Genomic DNA, 21,464 nt, shown 5'->3' with positions numbered 1-21,464 from the left:
CTCCTCCTAGTCTATGGTAAGAAGGCTAGGTGTTGTATTAGTTTCCCGGGCTGCTGTAATGAGTGGCCACAAAATGAGTAGTTTAAAACAATGGAAATCTATTTTCTCATAGTTTTCAAGGCAGGAAATCCAACATTAAGGTGTCAGCAGGACAATAATCCATCTGAAGCCTCTAGAGAGGTATCCTTCCTTTCATCTTCTAGCTTCCGGTGGCTTCTGGCAATCCTTGGTACTCCTTGGATTATGACTATATCAGTCCGGTGTCCTTCTTTGTCTTCATATGTCCTTCTACTCTATTTGTAGCATTGTGTGTCTTCTCCCTTATAAGGGCAACAGTCATTGGGTTTAGGGCCCACCTTAATCCAGTTTGACCTCAACTTAAAGACCCTGTTTCTAAACAAGGTCATTATATGAGTCAGGGTTCTCAAGAGATACAGAGCCAATAGAATGTATAGGCACATCCAGTTATGTAGACTAACAAGTCTCAAGATTTGTAGTCAGTAAGCTGGAGACCTAGGAGAGCTGTTGGTTAGTTCGGGTCCTAGTCCGAAGGCCTCAGAACCACAAGAGCTGACGGTGCAATTCCAGTCCAAAGACTGGAAGGCTGAAGACCCAGGAAGAATTGATGTTTCAATTTGAGTTGGAAAGCAAGAAAAAACTGTTGTCCCAGATCGAAGGCAGTCAGAGGAATTGCCTCTTATTCTGAGGATGATCATTTTTTTATCTTATTAAACTGATTGGATGAGGCCCACCCACATTAGGGAAGGGGCAGTACACTTTATTCAGTGTGTGTATTTAACTGTTAACTCGTCCAGAACATCCTCACAGAAACACCCCAAATAACGTTTGACCAAATAAAGTTGATGTATAAAATTAAACTTCACAACCAAATTCTGAGGTTATGGTTGAACATGAATTTTAGAGAGATGCTGTTATAAGTTATTATTTTAAAAGCCTCTCTCTGAAAGATGTTAAAAGGAATGTTGTTATAATTTTTACTTTAAAATGTTTGCTTTGCCTTTTCTATGAAAAACTGCAGATAAAGATGAGAGCAAGAATGAAATCAAAAGAAGCCAAAAGCCTGTTGAATGTAGATGAGAGCTTATGACAGCTTGAAGTAGGTTATAACAGAGGGTTGAAAAAGTGAAGTTGGAAGTGACCATATTTATCATACCTGATACTTTTTTCAAGTTATTGCCCTGCCCCCATTTTTACTTGAATTTTCCTAGTAGCTCATTTCCTCATTTAGATATATTATTTTGCATCTTTATCAGCTGTTAGTAATCTTATCTCCAATGCACATTCCTTAGATTAAGATTTTATTTCTTTTATTGTTTTCTAAAACACTACAGAAAATCCATAAATGAGCTTGTTTTATGACCTTTGCAACAAATGTACTTGGCCATGATCCTTCTGCTTTTTACTCCCAAAGAGAGAAAAGCATTAACATGGAAGTGGGTAGACAGGGATGTCAGACACGATTGGCGATTTGGAACAATTTTAAATATCCTATTTAAATTAGCCCTAGGGTCAGAGCATATATCTCATCTTGGGAGGGTGCACACATCCGTTTCATACTCGGGGAGCTGTAATAGTAGCCATGGCCTCTCTGGGTAGATCTCTAATGAATGGAGCACATCTATTTTAGATGGATAATCAATTTTGAAATCCCTTGTTGTAGGTAAGCTGTTAACACAGAAATGTTAACTTCACTAGTTTAATGAGTAGCTTCAATGATAGCTTAGTGACAGAGATGGAAAGAAAGTCAGGTGGGGGGCAGTGAGAAAGAGTAGAATGAGGGTTTAATGAATATCCACTTGCAGACTTGAATGTCAGCAGCAACATTCTCTCTCCTGGAAAATGTCTTTCAACTGCATATCCTATTACTATTCCTGCAGCCCATAGTAGCTTGGAGAAGCAGGCAGAGTGTGTTTGTAAGAAAGCTCTCCTTTGCAACATAATGAGATCGAGGTGGGTAATTTGCAGAGATTGCTAGAGCAGTGGTCAAATCTGCAAAAAAACACAGCAGAATGAAGAGACATGTTAAACAGGAGATGGCTTATAATGAGCCCAGAAATTGCATATCATATAGCCAGCTGGGTAGTACTTTTTCATATCTTTGTCTTCTCATGCAAACTGTTAAACTCTTTCTCCTATTCTTATTTTCTCAGTCTCTCTATACCTCTCATTTCTACCTAGTATATTGAAAATATGAACGAATTTGGCAGCTCTGCTACTTGAAGAAATAAGAATGAAGGCTTTTTCATTATTCAGTACAAGCATTTGCCTAAAAATGGGTATATGATATTACTTCAGGTACTTTTTATGCCTTTATTTGTCACATTTTTAAAACACATCTTTTAAAAATGTTTCCTTTTCAAGCCTCAGTTTGACTCCTAGCCTTTTCTGAATTCTGTGGCCACTTTTGCTATACAGTTTGGATAGAGTTTGCCTTCTCCCTTCAAGCAAGAAAAATGGAAGACCCCACCTCTTAGTAGAAATTGACTGGGGAAATACAGAAAGTTGAAGTCAACTTTATTTCATCAAGTGGTTCAGTGGTCAGGTCATCACCAACTGTCTGTTTTCCTAGACCTTTACCTCTGGTGTCTGTCTCTTTTTCTATAACATGAGAAAGCATATGTTACGTTATTCATTTACAGACATGCATTTAGGGATTGCATGTCTGTAAATGAATAACGTAACATATTTGAAACAATGAAAAGCTGTTTCTAAACACTTATTCCATTTTTGTAGTATAATCCGTCATTGCCCATGGTGATTTGGGGTATTCATGGAATTTCTGACTTGGAAAAATGTTACTGCTATCAAATATTTGCAGCTGTATTTAGATACAGACTTAGATTAGGCATACATGACCAAGGCTCTTCTGAGCCTTTTGGATAGCAAGGCCTCAGGGATGTGATGCATGTCATGAGCTATCAGTGAAACCAACACTTGCCCTGTTGCTGATCTCAGATTTGTTACATGTATCTGATGGTAGAAATCCTGTTAGTGACCGGGAGTGGTGTCCTACTGAATACAAGGCTGTAGTCAGATTCTTGGAAATGTGGACCTGGACAAAGGGAAATCTCTTTATTTCAGAGATGTCATTTCTGTTCAAGTTCTGCTGCTATGATTGAAAGGTGCTGGTAATTGGCCAAGAAAAATATGGTGGAAAAGGGAGTAAGAGAGGAGGAAACGTCAATGCCATGGGCATTTGGCAAAGTAGATTAGAAGACTTTTCCTACAAAGTTTTCTTCCAGGTCCAGAAATCACAACTTTATGTCACAAATCTTTTCCTATTTAAAAATAAATAAATGAATAAGTGAGTACCATGGACTTTAAGGTTCTGTATGCTTTCTAGTAAATGCTGAAACTCCAGTGGACCTTTAATGTACGTGAGGAACTAGTGTCTCTGTTTCTTCATGTGTCTATGTTTGCGTGTGCCTGTGTGTGGGGTGTTATAAGGCAGGGTCCTTAAATGCTTTGTTGCATTATGTTAATTCCTCGGCAGTGCAATCAAATTCATGTCGTAATTAAAGCTGTCAGTTGGAAGGCAAGCCAATCGCCGCAAAAACACAGCATAACAAATGAAGTGAAATGATTCTGCGTGTAGCTATACAATGCTTCACCAGGCATGAAATTAAATAAGTAATTTGATGTTGACATCAGAAATTGAAATGATACCCACTGTTCTCTCATTCAGTCAGACCTGCATAAACAATAGCCAGAACAAATATGCACAACAAAGCCCTCTTCTCCACCCAGCTCCCTGAGTAATATACAATATATATGCAAAATGAGTATAACAGAGCTTTCCGAGACCTGAAGGATGTAATTTTCTTTGGTATACAATAAGATGATATGTATGTGGGGGTGGGGAGGTGGGTTTGGAGGGTTACTTCTTCTGAGATAAAATACATTTGTAAGAAGGAAAAAAAAAATCCTGAAATAAACAAATTCCATGTTTTCTCTGAGTAATTCATCCTAAAATGCTTTTACCTCCCAGGGGCATGACTCCAGGCTGGTGGAGACCTAATATGGTTATTGCTTTCCTCTGCTCCAGGGAGGGCTGTGGGTGCTGCAAACAGGTGATGCTGTCACATGGCTAATCACTGCTGTGAGAAGCTGTCTCCATGACTACTGTGGCTCTCCCTGCGTACCATTTATGAGATCAAGAATGCAGCAGGATTTTTTTAAAACCAAGTCCAGTGTGCAAGATCACACATCTACAGTCCTTTATTCCCCTGAGCTTGTCGAAACACTGAGGCGAAGAAAGTTTTGCTTTGAGAACTGCATTTAGGAATGCCCTGGAGCATATTACCCTTACTTGATGTGAATGCTGTTTCTACTTTCAGCACTGTATTTCCTTCTCAGAAACAGTTTAAAATCAAGAAGAATCACATTTATTGTATTTTTGGAGATATTAAATTTGCCCAAGGCTTTTCCCTCTAGTACATCCATTTATTCATTTATATATACATTAATTCAACAAATACTTATTAAATGCATCCTGAATGCCAGGCATTGCGCTAAGCTCTGGGGAAGCAATGATGAGTAAACCCGATGATTCTTGCCACCTGTAGACAGAGAAGGGACAGGAAATTTAGGTGGAAGAGCTAGAGGTGAACTGAGTAACTATTGCATCAGAGTGGAAGTCAGGCCATGCCAGGGAAGGCGTAACACCTGACCCAAGCTAGTCAGGGAGGAGGCCTGGCTTGTGCGAGGACACTCAGCCGAGACCTAAAGACCGGGTCAGCATTAGCATTCCATTTGTTTCAAGCTTATTTGGGATCTCTATTGTTCACAAAGAGGACACTAAAAATTAAGGAAATTGTAATGAGATGTTTTAGGAAAAAAAGAAGCAAACATACAAACAAGAAAGAATCACAGGCAAGTTTAAAACAAACCAAGTCCTTTTTTTTGCCTCCTTCTCCAAAGAAAGGATACCCTGCATACTGTTCAGAATTACTCTTTTTAAATCTCTATGTGTCAGAGCTGTGGAAGCCTAGATTGATAATTCTTGGGACTAAAACCTTGAGAAAAATGGTGCTTTTCACTGCTTCCCTTCACCCACACATTCTTTGCATTTTAGTCTACTAATTATGTTTACAAAATGTCTCATTTTTGAAAAGCGCTCTGTGTGTACTAACTGGTGCCTTTAGGGAATAAACTGGCAAGTAGGTCATACACTGGAAAAGTCATCCAAACCCACTGGGCTTTTTATTTCAAGTCAGTCTGGGCTTTTTCCTCTTGCCTGCCCCTTTGCGGCCACAAAACTGAGTAGCTTGAGACCAGGGCATTGAATGTCAGCAAGTCAGGGAGGCAGGCTGATGTGTGTCTGTTTAGTCTCAGTGCAGGGCGAAATGCCATCATTAATTCATTACCCAGCTGCCTGTCAAATAAATTGGCAATTACGTCCACCACAGAAGCTTGGAATTCAGTAAATAGCACGTTAGCATCTCTGAGTTGTTGAGAGATGTAAAGGGGAAAATTAAGCAATACGGTGTATCAGGAGCAGATGACAAGGGGCAGCATACACTGGTGATGTGATGTAGTGATGAAAAGCCTGCAAAGGGCTGGTAATGAGCTGTGTGGATTGGAACGTGTTAAAAACCATTGCTGATTTTCCACTTTGTCTTTATGCTTTATTGCAGAGTTCAGCTCCTTCCAGCTTGGGAACAGGCTACTTCGTAAGTTTATCTCAACTTCCACATGTGTGCCTTGCCTTGGCATTGATTTACTTCCATAATGTATGCTCATTAGGATATGAAAAAAAATCTAAGAAATAACCTCTCAGCCCTAAAGAGCAGGCCGATATCCATCCTTTTATTAAGAATTGTTTTATTTAAAAAAAAAAAAATTAACTTGCCAGGCCCTGGGGATCATCAGTCAGTCTGAGATATCTTTCTGGTTCTGAGCAGAAAGGACATTTGCCCCTTACCTGGCAGCATAAAGGGATATAGGGAAACCTGATTGGCTCATGCCACTTTTTCTGCATAATTGTTTTTTAGTGAGAAGTGTCATTTGGTGGGTGGAATTCACATTATGTATTGAGGCATTTATTCACTTTTAAATCTCTTGAAGAACTTCCCAACATATGCAATGAATCGTTTTCTATTTTTAATTTTGATGAGAAGTGCTGTTTTAATGGATGTTTTCCTTCACAGTCTGAGTAGGTGGCATTTAGATTTCATTTCAGCAATTATTAAATTCCTTGTTTTAGCAAATATAGTTGTATTATTTTATTTCTAGACATTTCTCTGTCCTTTGGGAGGGGTGGGGATAGTGACAAACCTTAGAGATTATCATAGTATTTCTTATAGAGAAATAGTCACTTCATTTCTATTACTTATAGCAAAATTACCATTTTTGGATTCAATCATCTTTTTAAAGATAGAAATAGAAAAGAATTACAAATAGGTATTATTTACACAATGGAATAACATACCAGTGTAGAGGTTTGTTGTGTATTTAAAGGAATGTGATTTGTGTTCTGAATGATGAACAGTGATACTCTAATGCCTGCTCAGCATTTTCTGAGAAAATAATGAAATCATGAAAAAATAAAGTAGAAAATAATTAGTAATTCAGTTTAGTTGCCTTTAAATATCTTTTCTCTAAAATGCTAATTACTCCAATTTTCTTTGCCTTCACTTTTCTCTCCATACACTTATATTAAATATATGAAAACTAGCATCATTTCATTGAATAAAAAGTCTTTTTCAAGCTTTGCACAAGTGGCATTTTCTAAATGTTGATTTTTATCTTACTCTATGATGGGAGAAAAAGGATAAAGATTTTTTTGGTACCTGCTTAATACAATCAGCACACTTACCCTTGCTTCTTATTGTGGCTGAATATGCATGCTTGCAGAAACAAGCAAGTTGCTTCAGCAGTCGAAATAATAGAAATAATCCCATCTGCCCTCTTTTCACACCAGGCTGGATGTGGGTTGAGATGCTCCAAGTAAAATCTGGAGACTGCCAATATCTCTTCTTTTTCCAAAAGCTAAATTCTCTCTCTGTGCTTTCTTCAGCAGAACAAGGCCAAAGCCGCTAATCTAGCCCTTGATCACTTCTAGACTAAACATTCTATTATTTTTTAATATCAGTATGATCACCCTGAAAAAAGAAAGTCATGTCTAGAAACATCCAGAATTTTATCATGCTTTTTGTCACTTCTTTTCTCTCCAGTTCTAGGAAAGTTTATTTTTATTCTCTAACAATATATTATTATGAGTAAAGAGTCTGCAATCATGAATCTAAAATAATTCTCACGCAATACCATTGGATGAGTATGAAAGTTTTTCCTTATTTTGTAAGATTGTTCATATTATTACTTTGCTTATATAAAAACATTTGTAGTATTATTAACTTACATGGAGAAGATACATACCAGATGTATGTTCAGCTCTCAACCATGTCAAAAATACTCTACTTAGAATGTGTTTCCAATAATGGGATTATTATGTTATCAGTGTGCAAAAACCATTAATATTATTGCGAAGACCTCATCAAAAAGTCTTCTGATTCAGTTTTCATTCTAATACTATCATATGTAATAATTTTAAGTACTAACTTCAACATTGGTGAGCTTCATACTTGTAAGTGGAAATAGTATGTATATTCATAACTTAACGGTAGTTTCGTGGCAACATTTTATTTGCACTGTGCTTTATGATCTGTGATGTCATAATAGTCTTTGCCCATGTCTATAATATAGGTTTAGCATCAGGTAAGTAGAATGGTGATACTATTACTCTATCCTTAATCCTTTTCAGTATCTCTTTGAAGTGTGGACTGAGGCAAATCACCTGCAGAGTCAATGAGCTATTAATGCAATTGAACTGTAATGTGAATTCTGCTATAAGAAAACTGAAGGCACTCACCTATTGGGTTTAACAACATGGAACTGTTTTCTTAAATACTCTCCCATGACCCAACATGACTCTAACTTCAGAGTCTCTTTTCATTTAGACTTTTAAGCTCCTGTAGAACCTTTGGTGAACTCAGGTAAAATGCTGATTATTGTATGTGCTAATAAAATAGACACCCGCTCAAGTATATGCACATACGTGTGTATGTGTGCACGCGCGCGCACGCACACACACACACACACACACACACACACACACACACATTAAATCTCATCCACAGCCAGTATTCTTGGTTTATCAGTAGTGGTAAGTTAAAGGGTTTGAAGAAGAAACCTTTGTTTTCGATTTAGTTGAATTTGTTTATATCTCCTTGGTTTTGTGTTCCAAAGATGTCTGCTTAGGTCTGTCACTTTTCCAATCCCTTTATAAGCTGAAGACTTGAGAAATGAGAACAGCAGCTAAAATCAGTATTTACATAAGCATATTGCAGAGAATTCTTAAAGTAGACAAAATAGAGAATGATTGGAACAAACTTTTCACATTTTGGGGAGCTTTTGAATAATGTAGGTGTTATACACACAGAGATACACACATATATATATTCATTACGTACTCATGCTGAACTCATATTCTAAATATAAATATAAGTATAGACTAGTTGGAATCTATTTGCCTTTTTTTTTGGCAAGAGTACCAAAGTGTGTTGGAGTATGTAGGGTTTTACTTTCTTAAAAAATGATAATGTTGTGGTAACTCATTTTCTTTTCAATTTAAATGTTTATGGCTATATTCTCTTCTTATACATGTATTTGAAGTTTTATTACATGAAGAGAATAATCAGCTTAGAGGCAGACTGATTTTAAGATAAGTGGTGTGAACTGGAGCAAGGTCTTTAATATCTGAATCTCTTTCATTGTACCTACCTAATAGAGTTGTGAATATTAAATGAGGTAAGATATTTAATGTACATAGAACAATAATAGCAAGTAATAAATGTTGTCTTCTGTTATTCTCACTATACTGTGTGATGGGGGAAAAAAAACAACTTTGTCTCATTAAATGTCTTGCAATGTTATGGTAATAGAGAATACCCACGAGAAAGTAATGATATAAAACTAAGTTTTGTAATATGTCGCTATAGGATAGGAATATTATATTCTCATTACAGTCTTCTTGTAGCTTTCTCAGGAGCCTAGGACTTTGCGTTTGGTCAATCTATACCAATTTACTCTATGTAAATATAAAACAAATATGGAATTCATCCTCTAGGATCCTCTGTGATTATGATGTTGTAATGAACTATTCTATAGGCTGTATTCTATAATGAACCTTATAGAAGGTTGTTTAATTTGTCTATTAAAGTTATTTGTTTATTTAATTCCTCAGACTTGAAGCATTTAAAAATGGCTAATAGCTTTTAGGGTTGGAGTGGGAGGTTAAGATATACCTGTTCCACCTATCCAAATTTTATGAGGTTGTGTCACATTTTTGCTGTTCCTTGACAACAAAAAAAGTGGATGCCTCACTGAAGTAACTGAAAGCAGTAGAATGAAAAGACCAGTGAAAACATCTCATGGTTGCCAGTGGTCTGTTTGTCATCACAGGAAAGGTCTGGATTTCTTTACAAGCTCTTGACTCCATATGCCAGTAGCTGGTATCTACTGTTGGTGTATGGGTGAGTGACTTGTCAGTGAGTGACTTGATCCCTGATGTAAAGGAGAAGCCTTCCTTTATTCAGGTGACATGTTCTGCTTTCTTCTCTGGAGTTTGAGTATAAGTGTCTTAGGCCCAGAGTCTCAAATAGCTTGGATCCTGCTTTTGTAAACTCTATTGATCCAGAGATTTTTCTTAATGGTTCTCGACTAAAAATTTTCATCCTCTTCAGATGGATCACATCTAGTAATGTACATACTTTAAGATTGTCAAGGAAACCAACCTACTTCTGCCTAGTGATTAAAACTACCACAGTATATAATAAAGGGGAATTGTGTAGTGGTACACATCTTAAAATGGGATTTGTATAATTACTGTTTTCCTATGCAGTTGAATTACTTAAGAAGTTGTATTGATGGTGCTGGTAACAGGCAATAGATGTCATATAGTGACATGTGACTTTCCATCAGAGTTATAAGGTCATAAAGGGCTTAAATTCTTTTTCCTGATCTAAGTTTGACGATAGACCTTTAGAATAGCTCCAGTTTTTCTTTGCTGTAATTTGTATAACTCTCAAAACTGATTTGTGATATTTTACATAACCGTAGTTGCTTCTTTTTAAATCTCAGAGTGAATTTTATTGTTAGGTGAAAGTGAAATGAGTTTCTTTAAGAAGATCGGACATTTTTTTTAACATAGTTATTTATTTGATAGACTAGGCTTTTCTTTAAACCGACATTTCTGAATTTTTTGTATTTCAATGACTGTTAAGTACCTTCTCTGTCAGGTACTGTTCTAGGTGATGGATTAGCCATGGCCCCTCTTTCAAGGAATTTAGTCTTCCCTAAACCCACATCTTTTCCTTCTTTTATGAGGTTTTTAAATATTTTTGACACATTGTATTTAAATATCGCTATAGGTTTTTTTTTTTTTAAGTTTCAAGTGTACATTACATTGATTAGACATTTATATAGTTTATAAAACAATCCCCTAGTTGCTCTTTCTTTCCTCTGGCTCTACACCTAGCCATTACATTAATGCTGACTGCATTCTCTATGCTGTGCTGCCTATCCCTATGACCATCTATCAACTACTAATTTGTACTTCTTTAACCCTTCACCCCTTCCAGTCCCCCAACACCCGTCCCCTCTGGCTGTCACCAGATTGTCCTCTATATTTGTGAGTCTGTTTTCAATTAGTTTGTTCTTTTTGTTCCTTAGATTCCTCATATAAGTGAAATCATATGATATTTATCTTTCTCTGTCTGACTTATTTCACTCAGCCTAATAACCTCTAGGTCCATCCATGTTGTTGCAAATGGTAGGATTTCATTTTTTTTAATGGCTGAATAATATTCTCTTGTATATATGAACCATAACTTCTTTATCCAGTTGCCTGTTGATGGACATTTAAGTTGCTTCTATATCTACCTCAAGAAACAGGAAAAAGCTCAAATAAACAATCTATGGGTTTTAACTTTAGAAATTCAGACACATCAACCTGGCCTTGACTGCAACCCCGTCCAAAGCAGAAGAAAGTCTTCTTCCTCTCCACCTACTGGTACTTATTGGTGATGATTAGAGAAGATTAATTCATAATATGCTGAGTACTTATGTTTAAGATTAATAATGGGATAATAAATTAACTCTGAATGAATACTTAATTAACTATAAATGAATTTTGGCCATTATTTACTGACAAGTTTCCATCATAATGGAAATATTGTTTCAAATCTGAATTCCATTTGGAATCCTATCAGGGATCTCGTTTTTATTTGGATTCATTAGTGTAAACTGAGTTGGATAACAGCTCACCAGATGGAGGGTTCAATCATTTTAATTCTCAAGACTACATTAGTATCAATAAAGCAATTCTTTAACAACAACAACAACAAAAATGTTGTTAAGATAAAACTAAGATATCTTAGTTCTTAAGATAAATGAGGTATAAGCTTGGCCCTCTCAAGTCCAGGGTACATTGTTGAATTTGATACAAGCTATGAGAAGTTTAAGTGGAGCACATGGGAGTATCTGTTGGAGTTAATTAACTTAGGAGACTTAGATTGTACAGAACTTACTGGATGTTTAGATTTTCAGCAGATAAAGAAAAGGTGGAACAATTTGAGGCAGAGAGAGCAACATAGAAAATAGCACAGAGAAATAGCATCATAGTGTGGAAATGGTTAGACGTTATCATGTTTCTGGAAAAAAGCCAGACTTAGGTTGGTTAATTACAGGGAAAGTGGAACAAAGCCAGGGAGGAAGTTGAGTGAGTAGGACGGAGATGATTTATAGGAAGACCCAAACCCGACTTAGTAGCTTGTTAAAAATGAGAAGGATGCCAAACCAAGGATTGATGAATAGGGTGCTTCTTTTCCTTGGAATAGGAATCCCAAGAAGAATAAATAAAATTTTGGGAAGATAATGAATTTGGAAGTTAAAGTAGGCATATTTAAGTTTGTATATATCTTCAATGATGGTTTAAAGAAGTAGCCAAAATAACAGGAAGAACAAAACATTTCCACCTAAATTTAAATTTATTGTTAAAGCATATAAAAAGAAATACCTTGCAAGAACTTAAATGTGTCCTTAAAATTCAGCCTTTGCCTGTCACAAAATATCTTTGAGATGTGGTCAGACATGTAATTTCCCTGAGTGACCTCTAACCAGTACCCAGTGAGTCACTGCAGTACATTGAAATTTTGGCCTCAGAGATAACCTGTCTCAAAAATGTCATGAAAATTTCTTATTATGTAATATTTAATATATAAAAAGAGTTGTTATGAATATGTCATTTTATTATAATAAAACAAAAACCTTGAAACCCATCACTCAACTTAAAATCTACTACCTTGCTACCTAACTGCTTTTGAAGCTATCAGTGTACTACAAAGAAACATTTGGGCAAATGAAATTAGTTGCTCTTTCTAATGGCAAAAAGTTGCCACATTTTTTAACTGTAACTTTTAATACTGCCTTAAACTGTATTTGCCTCCTATAAAGTAGCAAAAACAGAGTCTACACTCAAGGAGATGTTTTGTTCATACTAGGAACCGCAGAATTATTCTTAGTTACACTAGAGGGTTGATTTATACCTAACCAAGTGTCTACTTGATGCAGACTCCTCTCCCTAGTCCCAGATGAACTCTGATTTCAAGACCTTGAACTAAAAAATGTAATTGTATTTTCCATCTTCTGTTCTTATCCTTTTAAAAAATGGTTTTGATTGTTTGTTAACACTATAATTTGGGTAATCAGATCAATGAGCCATGAGCAACACACACTGACTAAAGTGAACATTATAAGTTAAATTCTGGTGAGCAGATATTTAATCATTTGTAGAATCTCTACAATGAGATGGCACTTCTAGCTCATCCTGTGGAAATTGTCTTCTGCTTCTACACCATTTTCAGCTTTAACTTTATCCTTTAGTACAGGAATTAAATTTGGTGAATAGGATAATCAGATGGGAAAGCACCAGTTAGTGTCTTCAGTTGCCACCATTCTCTTAACTCCTTCATTTTCTCAACATTTATGTGAGAGAGTAGGCTAAGTATTTTTAAATATTTGCTACCTACAAGAATCTTTCTTGTTAGTTGTTATAGACTCTAATTAAGGAGGTAGGATGAAAACCTACATGCTTTTGATGGTTGTGGAGAAATAGCCTTTGGCCCTGTCTCCTTATGCTCTTGATTCCCCATCCCTGGCCCCTCAGATTTGGAGAAAATAAATCATTTTGGAGAAAAAAAAGAATTTGCCATCTACTGGACCAGAAATTAGCTAAAGGGCCTATGGTTCAAATATTCCAACATCTATTATTTTAGCCTCCTTTCACCTAAAAATGTCTGCCACTAGGGATCAGTGCCTTTGATTGGCATTGCTGCCTTTCTTTGTTGTCATTTGCACCACAGAAATGCAAGACCACAGTCTCCTTAAATACTTAACAAACAATTCTTTTCAGGGTCAGCATTGAAAAGAGTCCAGATTTCAATTGAGTGGCCAAGACTGCCTCTCTTTGAAGTTAATAATAATGAATGATGTGTTATATCGCATTATTCTGTTAAGGTTAGCATTTAGGAATATTGAGGCTGTAGGCTTATTCTGTCCCATAGTTAGTATGTCCTACTGGTCATAGAGAAGATGCAGTAAAAGCTTTAGTAAAGTGCATTGGCAGTCCCAGAGGGAATGGACAGGTCACATCATAGAATTCAGAAAGTAACTTTATTTCTATTTTTATTTCCCTTTTTTCCTGATACTACCTTTAAGGAAGGTTGTCTTATCCTTGTTAGAAATTTCCAAATTGCAGAAATGTTGAATTAGTTGGCGTAAGCTATATAAAATGAGCCATGAGCAGTGTCAAACCTAGGATTTTTCTGACTACTCACACAACCTTTGATAGATTTAACTGGCCTGGAGTTTTATGGACTATCAATCAGCATCATTCAAATCAAAGGACTCATTCTTTGGCTTAACTGCTTTAAAAAAATATTTTTCCTGAAATTGTAAATTAGATGCCTCCCAATTCATTGCGTAAGAAACTTATAGCTTGGTGAAACACCAAGAGTATCATTTGAAAAGAGGTTAAAAAACACAACTGGGGCTTGTTAAAAAGGAAAAGTGCTATTTTAACTCTAAGTGTCACATTTTCCTGTAGTCAGCGTTAGCAGTAAACAGGAGTTATTGGAGGCTTAGATAGTTTGAGACACTTCACTTGTCTCCCAGAACTTGACTTCAGAAGACAAACATTTAAAATGCATTTTGTTCTTGTAAAATGTTTATCCATTTAAAATACAGTGTTGCTTTAACAAAAGCACCCTGGTGACAAGATATAGCACAGTTAATAAACCGTCAGGTCCCTTAACACATATATTTGAAAAGACCAGCACAGTTACCCAGAGATTCGCATTATAAATCACTGTTAACAAACCTTAATTTGCTTACTAGGCTAATGAATGATCTCCAATTTTCTTGTAATAATTAGCTTCACTAACAGTCATGTTAAAGAGACCTACCTTATACTACACTTAATTTCTGCTCTGAAATCTTTGGTATCTGGTTTACAGGGTGAAAACAAAACAAAAACAAGGGAAAAAATTAACTAAAACTAATAGTCTTTATTGACAGCATCCTGGTAATAAATGCAGATTGTTGCTGTCCTCTAGAAGCACTGCCAAAGGTGATGACCTGTCTATTAGGGCTTATAAACTGTAATGTACTAGCAGATTTGCAATGGAGTGATGATGTCAGATAATTGTAGTATTTCCTGTCTAAATGTGCTGCTGTTTATAGTGGCCTCTGATTTTAAGGAGCCATTAAAAATGCAGCAAGGCATAACGGCTGTGGTTCCTAGTGTACTCCTAATATTTCTATGTCCATCACATTTCATAAAATCCTGCTGAGACCAACAAATGACTCTCTCTCTCTATAAATATATAGCTAGCCTGCCCCAGAAGGAAATTGGAGAGAATCTGAATCATGTAGGTAGCATTACAGAGACCCACCAAGTACTCATCCAAGCCAACAGTGTGCTGTATTTCTCCAGTTACTACCCAGAGTTCTCCATTTCCATTTTGCAAGAGGATCCTATCAATAACCCACTTTTTCTTACCTTTGTGGGAAATACGGCTGACTTTGCCAAGGGAAGGTAGGGCTGTATCTTTCTCAGAGAAAATCATTGAAAGTCAGCATCTCAACCCTAAACTCAAAAGAGACAAAAATTTGATTCTTTTAGAATTTACTTAAAATACATTTCTAAAATAACTTTGTAGCAGAACTAGCTCTGTGATATGAAAGCCTGATCTCTGAACAAAAGGAGCATTAATACTAGAACATTTTGAGAAGCAAAAGAAACTGGGAATCCAACATATTCTTCTAATCAAATATTAAACAGCCAAGCTTATGACCAAAATGGAAGCCTTAAGCTGCATTTTGTGCAGAAGCATAATGTAGTTACAAGATATTTTCATCTATATGATGCTAAATTGCCACCTTTCAATTTGCTAATTAAAATAGACCTATTATTTTGGCTTTTCATAGGCTTAGAGTTACGGAACCTCTAGGTAAAAAGGGACTTCAAAAATCACCTTGGGATGTCATACAATATTCGTCTTTCTCTGTCTGATATACCTTGCTTAGCATAATGCCTTCGAGGTCCATTAATTTTGTCACAAATGGCAGGATTTCCTTCTTTCTCATTGCTGAATAATATTTCATTGTGTGTATGTGTGTGTGGTGCACACACACCACATCATCTTTATCCACTCATCCTTTGACAGACACTTAGGTTGTTTCCATATCTTGGTTATTATGAATAATGCTGCAATGAACATACATATGTAGATATCCCTTTGAGATACCAATTATGTTTTCTTGGGATATATACGCAGGAGTGGGATGGTTGGGTCATATGGTAGGTCAGTTTTAAAGTTTTTGAGGAACCACCATACTTTTTTCCACAATTGCTGTACCAATTTACATCCCCACTGATACTATATAAGGGTTCCCTTTTATCCCACATCCTTGCCCACATTTATCACTTGCCTTTTTTAAAAATAAAATTCACATTTTATTAAGTTGAAGTAAACTATACATAATTGATTTTCTTCACCAGAAATGACAACAATATTATTTCAAAAATATTGAATTATTGAAATATTGTGTTATCCCTAGATAAATCGGAAAACACATTTTTTTTAGATTTTCCGGGTTTGCTTATAAATCAAGACAAGGTGGTAGATATAGTCATGGAAAAGACAGAATAAAAGAGACAAATCAGTTGTCAGTATCCATGGCCCCTGATCCTATCTTGACCATGAAACAGAAGTGTTTGACATATGCCTGCTAAAGAGCTTATGAAGAAATAGGTTCAACAAAGGAATGTAAACAGCAACAACCAGATGTAGGAGAGCAATGGCAGCTCTTTCAAAATTTAGCTGTAACTTGTGTTTTTGGTAATAGTCGTCCTAACAGGTGTGAGCTGATATCTTATTGTGGTTTTGACTTGCCTTTCCCTCATAATTAGTGATGTTGAGCACCTTTTCATATACCTCTTGGCCATTTGGATGTATTCTTTGGAAAAATATCTGTTCATGTTCTTTACTCATTTTATAATTGGATTATATGATATTACTTGTATGTGGGATCTAAAAAAACTGAACTTGTAAAGACAGAGAGTCGAATGGTGATTACCAGGGCCTGAGGAATAGAGAATTTGGGAGATTATTTTTAAGGATACAAACTTACAACTAGTAGATAAATAATATCTAGAGATATAATGTACAGCTTAGTGATTATAGTCAACAATACTGTATTATAAACTTCAAAGCTGCTGAGACACTAAATCTTAACTGTTTTTAATACAAAACAGAAATAATAGATATGTGACCTGAAAAAGGTGTTAGCTAATGCTACAGTGGTAATCATATTGAAATATATGAATGTATCAAACCAACATGTGCAACTTAAATTTACACAATGTTTGATGTCAATTATATCTCAATAAAAATTATTTAAAAAGTTTTAAATCACCTTGTCTGAAACATAACATGGAAAGCTAAGTTTTTCTGACAATTAGGCTTATGACCCCTCTCACCCTGACTACTACCCAGCAATTGGCATTGTTAAAGATCACATCAAGTTTTTAAACTTCTATGCTTCACTGTTTACTTGATGATAGCGATGGTTAACATACTTAGAACTGTTAATTTTTCATTCTCAAAGTTTATATAAATTTTTGTGTGTGTATGTGTATATACACACAGCCACACCAAGTGTACACTTGGTACACCTGGCCCATTATTCTAACTTATTTAGATTTCTGTTATCATTGTCCCTCTTAGCTCCATGCTGGTGAAAATTACCCAGTGCTATATGCGTGACATCTTGATCTTCAGTCCAAGTCATTGACAATAAAAAATCAGTGCTGCTAGGTTTGTCTCCTTGCTCTTGTTGTAATGCCTCTTTTTCAGGGGATTTGGTATATGCTGGCTGGCTATTACAGGTTCTGGCAACTTATTTCCATTGGTGATTTTATCTGGAGCCACAAAGGAAATCAAACATTCTTGTGTTTTGTTTATCTATACATACATTTGGAAAAGGCTTTGAGAGAATCTGTGGACATGCTTGGTATACTGTGTTTTTGTTTTTGTTTTTGTTTTCTTTTTTTTAGTCACTCATTGTTTTATAATTAACTGGACATTCTTTTGTGGATACCTTTGTTCTTCTGCAGAATGGCAAAGTTAACCATTAAAATATACTTATAGATTTACTTGTGATGTGGATGTACTCATAGTCAAGCATCTTTAAACTCATATATGTGGACAAACAGTGTTATCTAAAATAGGTGAAATGACAAACTGTAAAGTGCAATTTGATGTAGTATTCATGTCATAATAAATATGCATGAGTATTAGAAAAAGGAGATAAAAATCTTGCTATTATTTATAATAGCTTTGTCTTATATATAGTAGCATCCTAAACATAAAATTATTGAATTGCGACATGTGTAAATTTTGAATGTAGAAGTGATAAGTTCATTTTTGAAATTATTATAATTCTAAATTGGTAGGGCCATGAAATTAATGAAGTTTTTTTTTTTTGTATTCATCTCTGTGCAGTCATTGCCATTCTTTTTTCTTCATGTTTCAAATGACAGTTTGGTCAAGTTGCTTTTAATAAAGGGAGCCTTTCAATGTAGGCACATCTGTGGATGTGTTGGTAACTATTGTTCAACCAGTTAACAAATGTTCAGGGATCATTTGAAAGGCAAGGTGTCTATTATTCCCTGCCTGAACTCTTTTTCAGTAAACATAATTCAGTCTACGATCGTTTAAGTCCTTTAACTCAGAATGTTACCAAGCAAGGATAAAACCAATGCAAAGTCAGCTGTTATTGTAAATCTTCTACAAAGTTTGGTCTTCGTTACCCTTTATGACTTAGAGGATCTCTAAGTCCTCCTTAGCTGGGGGAGTATTTAGAGTTGGATTTTAGTACTGTTGGATTTCCCTATTTTCATATCTTACAGTGGAAGTTAGGCCTCAATGACTGATTGTTGAAGTGTTGAGGGACACCCTTTCAGTGTTAAGAATACTAGAGTTTAGTATTCTGCTCCAGAATAAAAGAATCTACCTTGCTATTTTTTCCTTATGTGATGTGTATGTTGTATTATATTTTATTTGGTGTGACTTTTCCTTTTTATGTTATCCATTTTGGTTTCATTAACCATAATTTTATTCATTTTAATTACCATGAATCTTTATAACTATTTTATTTCTGTGTAATATGTGTGTATGCCATATTGTTCATTACATACATGGATTGAGACTGAGACTTCACTAGGAATAATGTTTAGAATGTTGACCATGTGCTAGACACTGTTCTAAGCAATTTACATATCTTAATTATTTAGTACATAAAAAACTTTATAAGGCTGAATTTTTTTTTATTTTATGGACAAGAAAACTGAGGATCAGAGAAGGTAAGTAACTTTCCCAAAATCATATCATTAAGAAGGGTTAAAGTTGAGCATTGAGCCTGGTAATATAAAACTATGCTGCCAGGGGCTGGCTATTTATTTCACACTGAGCACTAGGAAAGTAGAAGCTGCTTTTTATTTTTTAAAACCTTTTCAGGAATATAAGCCAAATGATGAAATCTGTACTTATTTTATCTCACTAACTGGACATTAGAGCAAAAGGTTCTTATCTTCTTTTTATCACCCTTTCAGCCAAACATAGAACCTTAGTCCAAACAAAGGATTTTATGTATTTTTAAAAATATTCATGCCTCATGAGGACGTGACATATATATATATATATATATATATATATATATATATATATATGCCAAGCCAAATAAGGCCTGACCAATGCAAGGGAGTGGACCATACTGGACTCCAAGTTTCCAAACCTCTTGGCTTGTGCGAGTGGCCTGAATAGCTTTTTTCTCTTTCTTTTTTTTTTTTTAATTAATAAACTTATTTTTAGCAGAGTATTAGGTTAATGGGAAAATTTAACCTAAAGTGCGAAGAGTTGCCATATACTTTTTGCCTCCACACATATACAACTTCCCCACTAACGACATCCCACAGTGGTACTTTTGTTGTACCTACATCAGCATGTTATTATCACTCAAAATCCATCTTTTACATTAGGGTTCATTCTTGATGATGTATGTTCTGTGGGTTTCGACATGTGTAGGGACCTATATCCACTATTACAGTATCATACAGAATGATTTCATTGCCCTAAAAATGCACTTTGCTGTGCTTTTTCAATCCTCCTTTCCCCCAAACCATGGCAAATGCAAATCTTTTTACTATCTACACAGTTTTGCTTTTACAGAATGTCATATAGTTGGAATCATACATTTTGCATTTCCATGGACAATAAATGATATTTTCAGTTGCTCCTCATCCTCACCAGCATTTGGTGTTGTCGATGTTTTGGATTTTGATTACTTTACTAGGTGTGTACTCATATTGTTTTAATTCACAATTCCCTGACACATGATGTTGAACATCTTTTTATATATTTACCTGCTATATGTGTATATTCTTTGGTAAGATGTCTGTTCGGGTCTGTTGTCCATTTTTTTATTAAGTTATTCATTTACTTATTGTTGAGTTTTAAGAGATCTTTATATATTTTGGATAATAATCCTTTATCAGGTATGTCTTTTGTAAATATTTTCTCCCAGTCTGTGGCTTGTCTTCTTATTCATTTTACATTGTCTTTCACAAAACAGAAGTTTTTAATTTTAATGAAATCCAGTTTAACAATTATTTCTTTCATGGATTGTGCCTTTGGTGTTACATCTAAAAAGTCATTGCTGTAAAGAAGCTCACCCAGATTCTCTCCTGTGTTATCTTATAGTTTTGTACTTTATATTTTGGTCTTTGATCCATTTTGCATAATTTTTGTGGAGGATGTAAGGTCTGTGACTAAATAGCATTAAGTTGGCTATTCTGGATCTTTTGCCTTTCTGTATAAACTTTGGAATCAATTTGTCAATGTTCACAAAATAACTTTATGGGATTTTGATTAGCATTACATTGCATCTGTAGATCTAATTGAGAAGAACTGACATTTTGACAATATTGAGTCTTCCTACCTATGGACATGGACTCTTTCTCCAATTATTTATTTGTTCTTTGATATATTTCATCAGTTCTGTAGTTATTCTCATATAAATCTTGTATATATTTTGTTAGATTCATAACTAAATATTTCATTTTTAGGGATGCTAATCTAAATGATCATGTGTTTTTAATTTCAAATTCTATTTGTCTATTGCTAGCATATAGGAAAGTAATTCACTTTTGTATATTCTTGTATCCTGCAACCTTGCTCTAATTGCTGATCAGTTCCAGGAGAGTTTTTTCAGATATTCTACACAGGTAATCATGCCATCTTTAAACAAAGACAATTATAGTTCTTTCTTCCAAATCTGTATACCTGTTATTTCTTTTTCTTGTTTTATTGCATTAGGTAGGAATTCTAGTACTTTGTTGAAAAACAGTAGAGATAGAGGACATCTTTTTGCTGTTCCCTTTTATTCTCAGTTTGCTGAGAGTTTTTATAACAAATGATTATTGGATTTCATCACTTTTTTCTGCACCTACTAATACATTCATGTGACTTTTTTTTTCCCTCTAGCCTACTGATATGATAGATTACATTAATTAATATTTGAATGTTGAACCAGCCTTTCTTTTCTGTGATAAATTGTTTGTCATGGTATATAATTATTTTTATACATTGTCAGATTTGATTTGCTAAAATTTTGTTGAGGATTTTTACATCTATGTTTATGAGAAATACTGGTCTATAGTTTTCTTTTAATGCTTTAGTCTGATTTTGATATTAAGGTAATGCTGGCCTCATAGAATGAGTTAGGATATATTTTCTATCTTCTGGAAGAGACTATAGAGAATT

The 21,464-nt window shown here is 35.1% G+C and overlaps 1 protein-coding gene across 1 annotated transcript in view; it reads left to right on the top strand.

The window, feature by feature from the left end:
- The window catches only part of AUTS2 (activator of transcription and developmental regulator AUTS2), a 1,077,358-nt gene that overhangs the window by 478,963 nt on the left and 576,931 nt on the right, over positions 1-21,464 (top strand). Inside the window, 1 exon segment of the mRNA XM_039849320.1 lies at positions 5,658-5,693. Coding sequence (XP_039705254.1) covers positions 5,658-5,693 — 36 coding nt within the window.

The sequence above is a fragment of the Pteropus medius genome, unplaced genomic scaffold, assembly GCF_902729225.1.
Source record: "Pteropus medius unplaced genomic scaffold, Ma_sr-lr_union100, whole genome shotgun sequence".
Classification (NCBI taxonomy): domain Eukaryota; kingdom Metazoa; phylum Chordata; class Mammalia; order Chiroptera; family Pteropodidae; genus Pteropus; species Pteropus medius.
The sequence above is the reverse complement of the archived record's forward strand: the minus strand, read 5'-3'. Positions and strand labels throughout refer to the sequence as shown.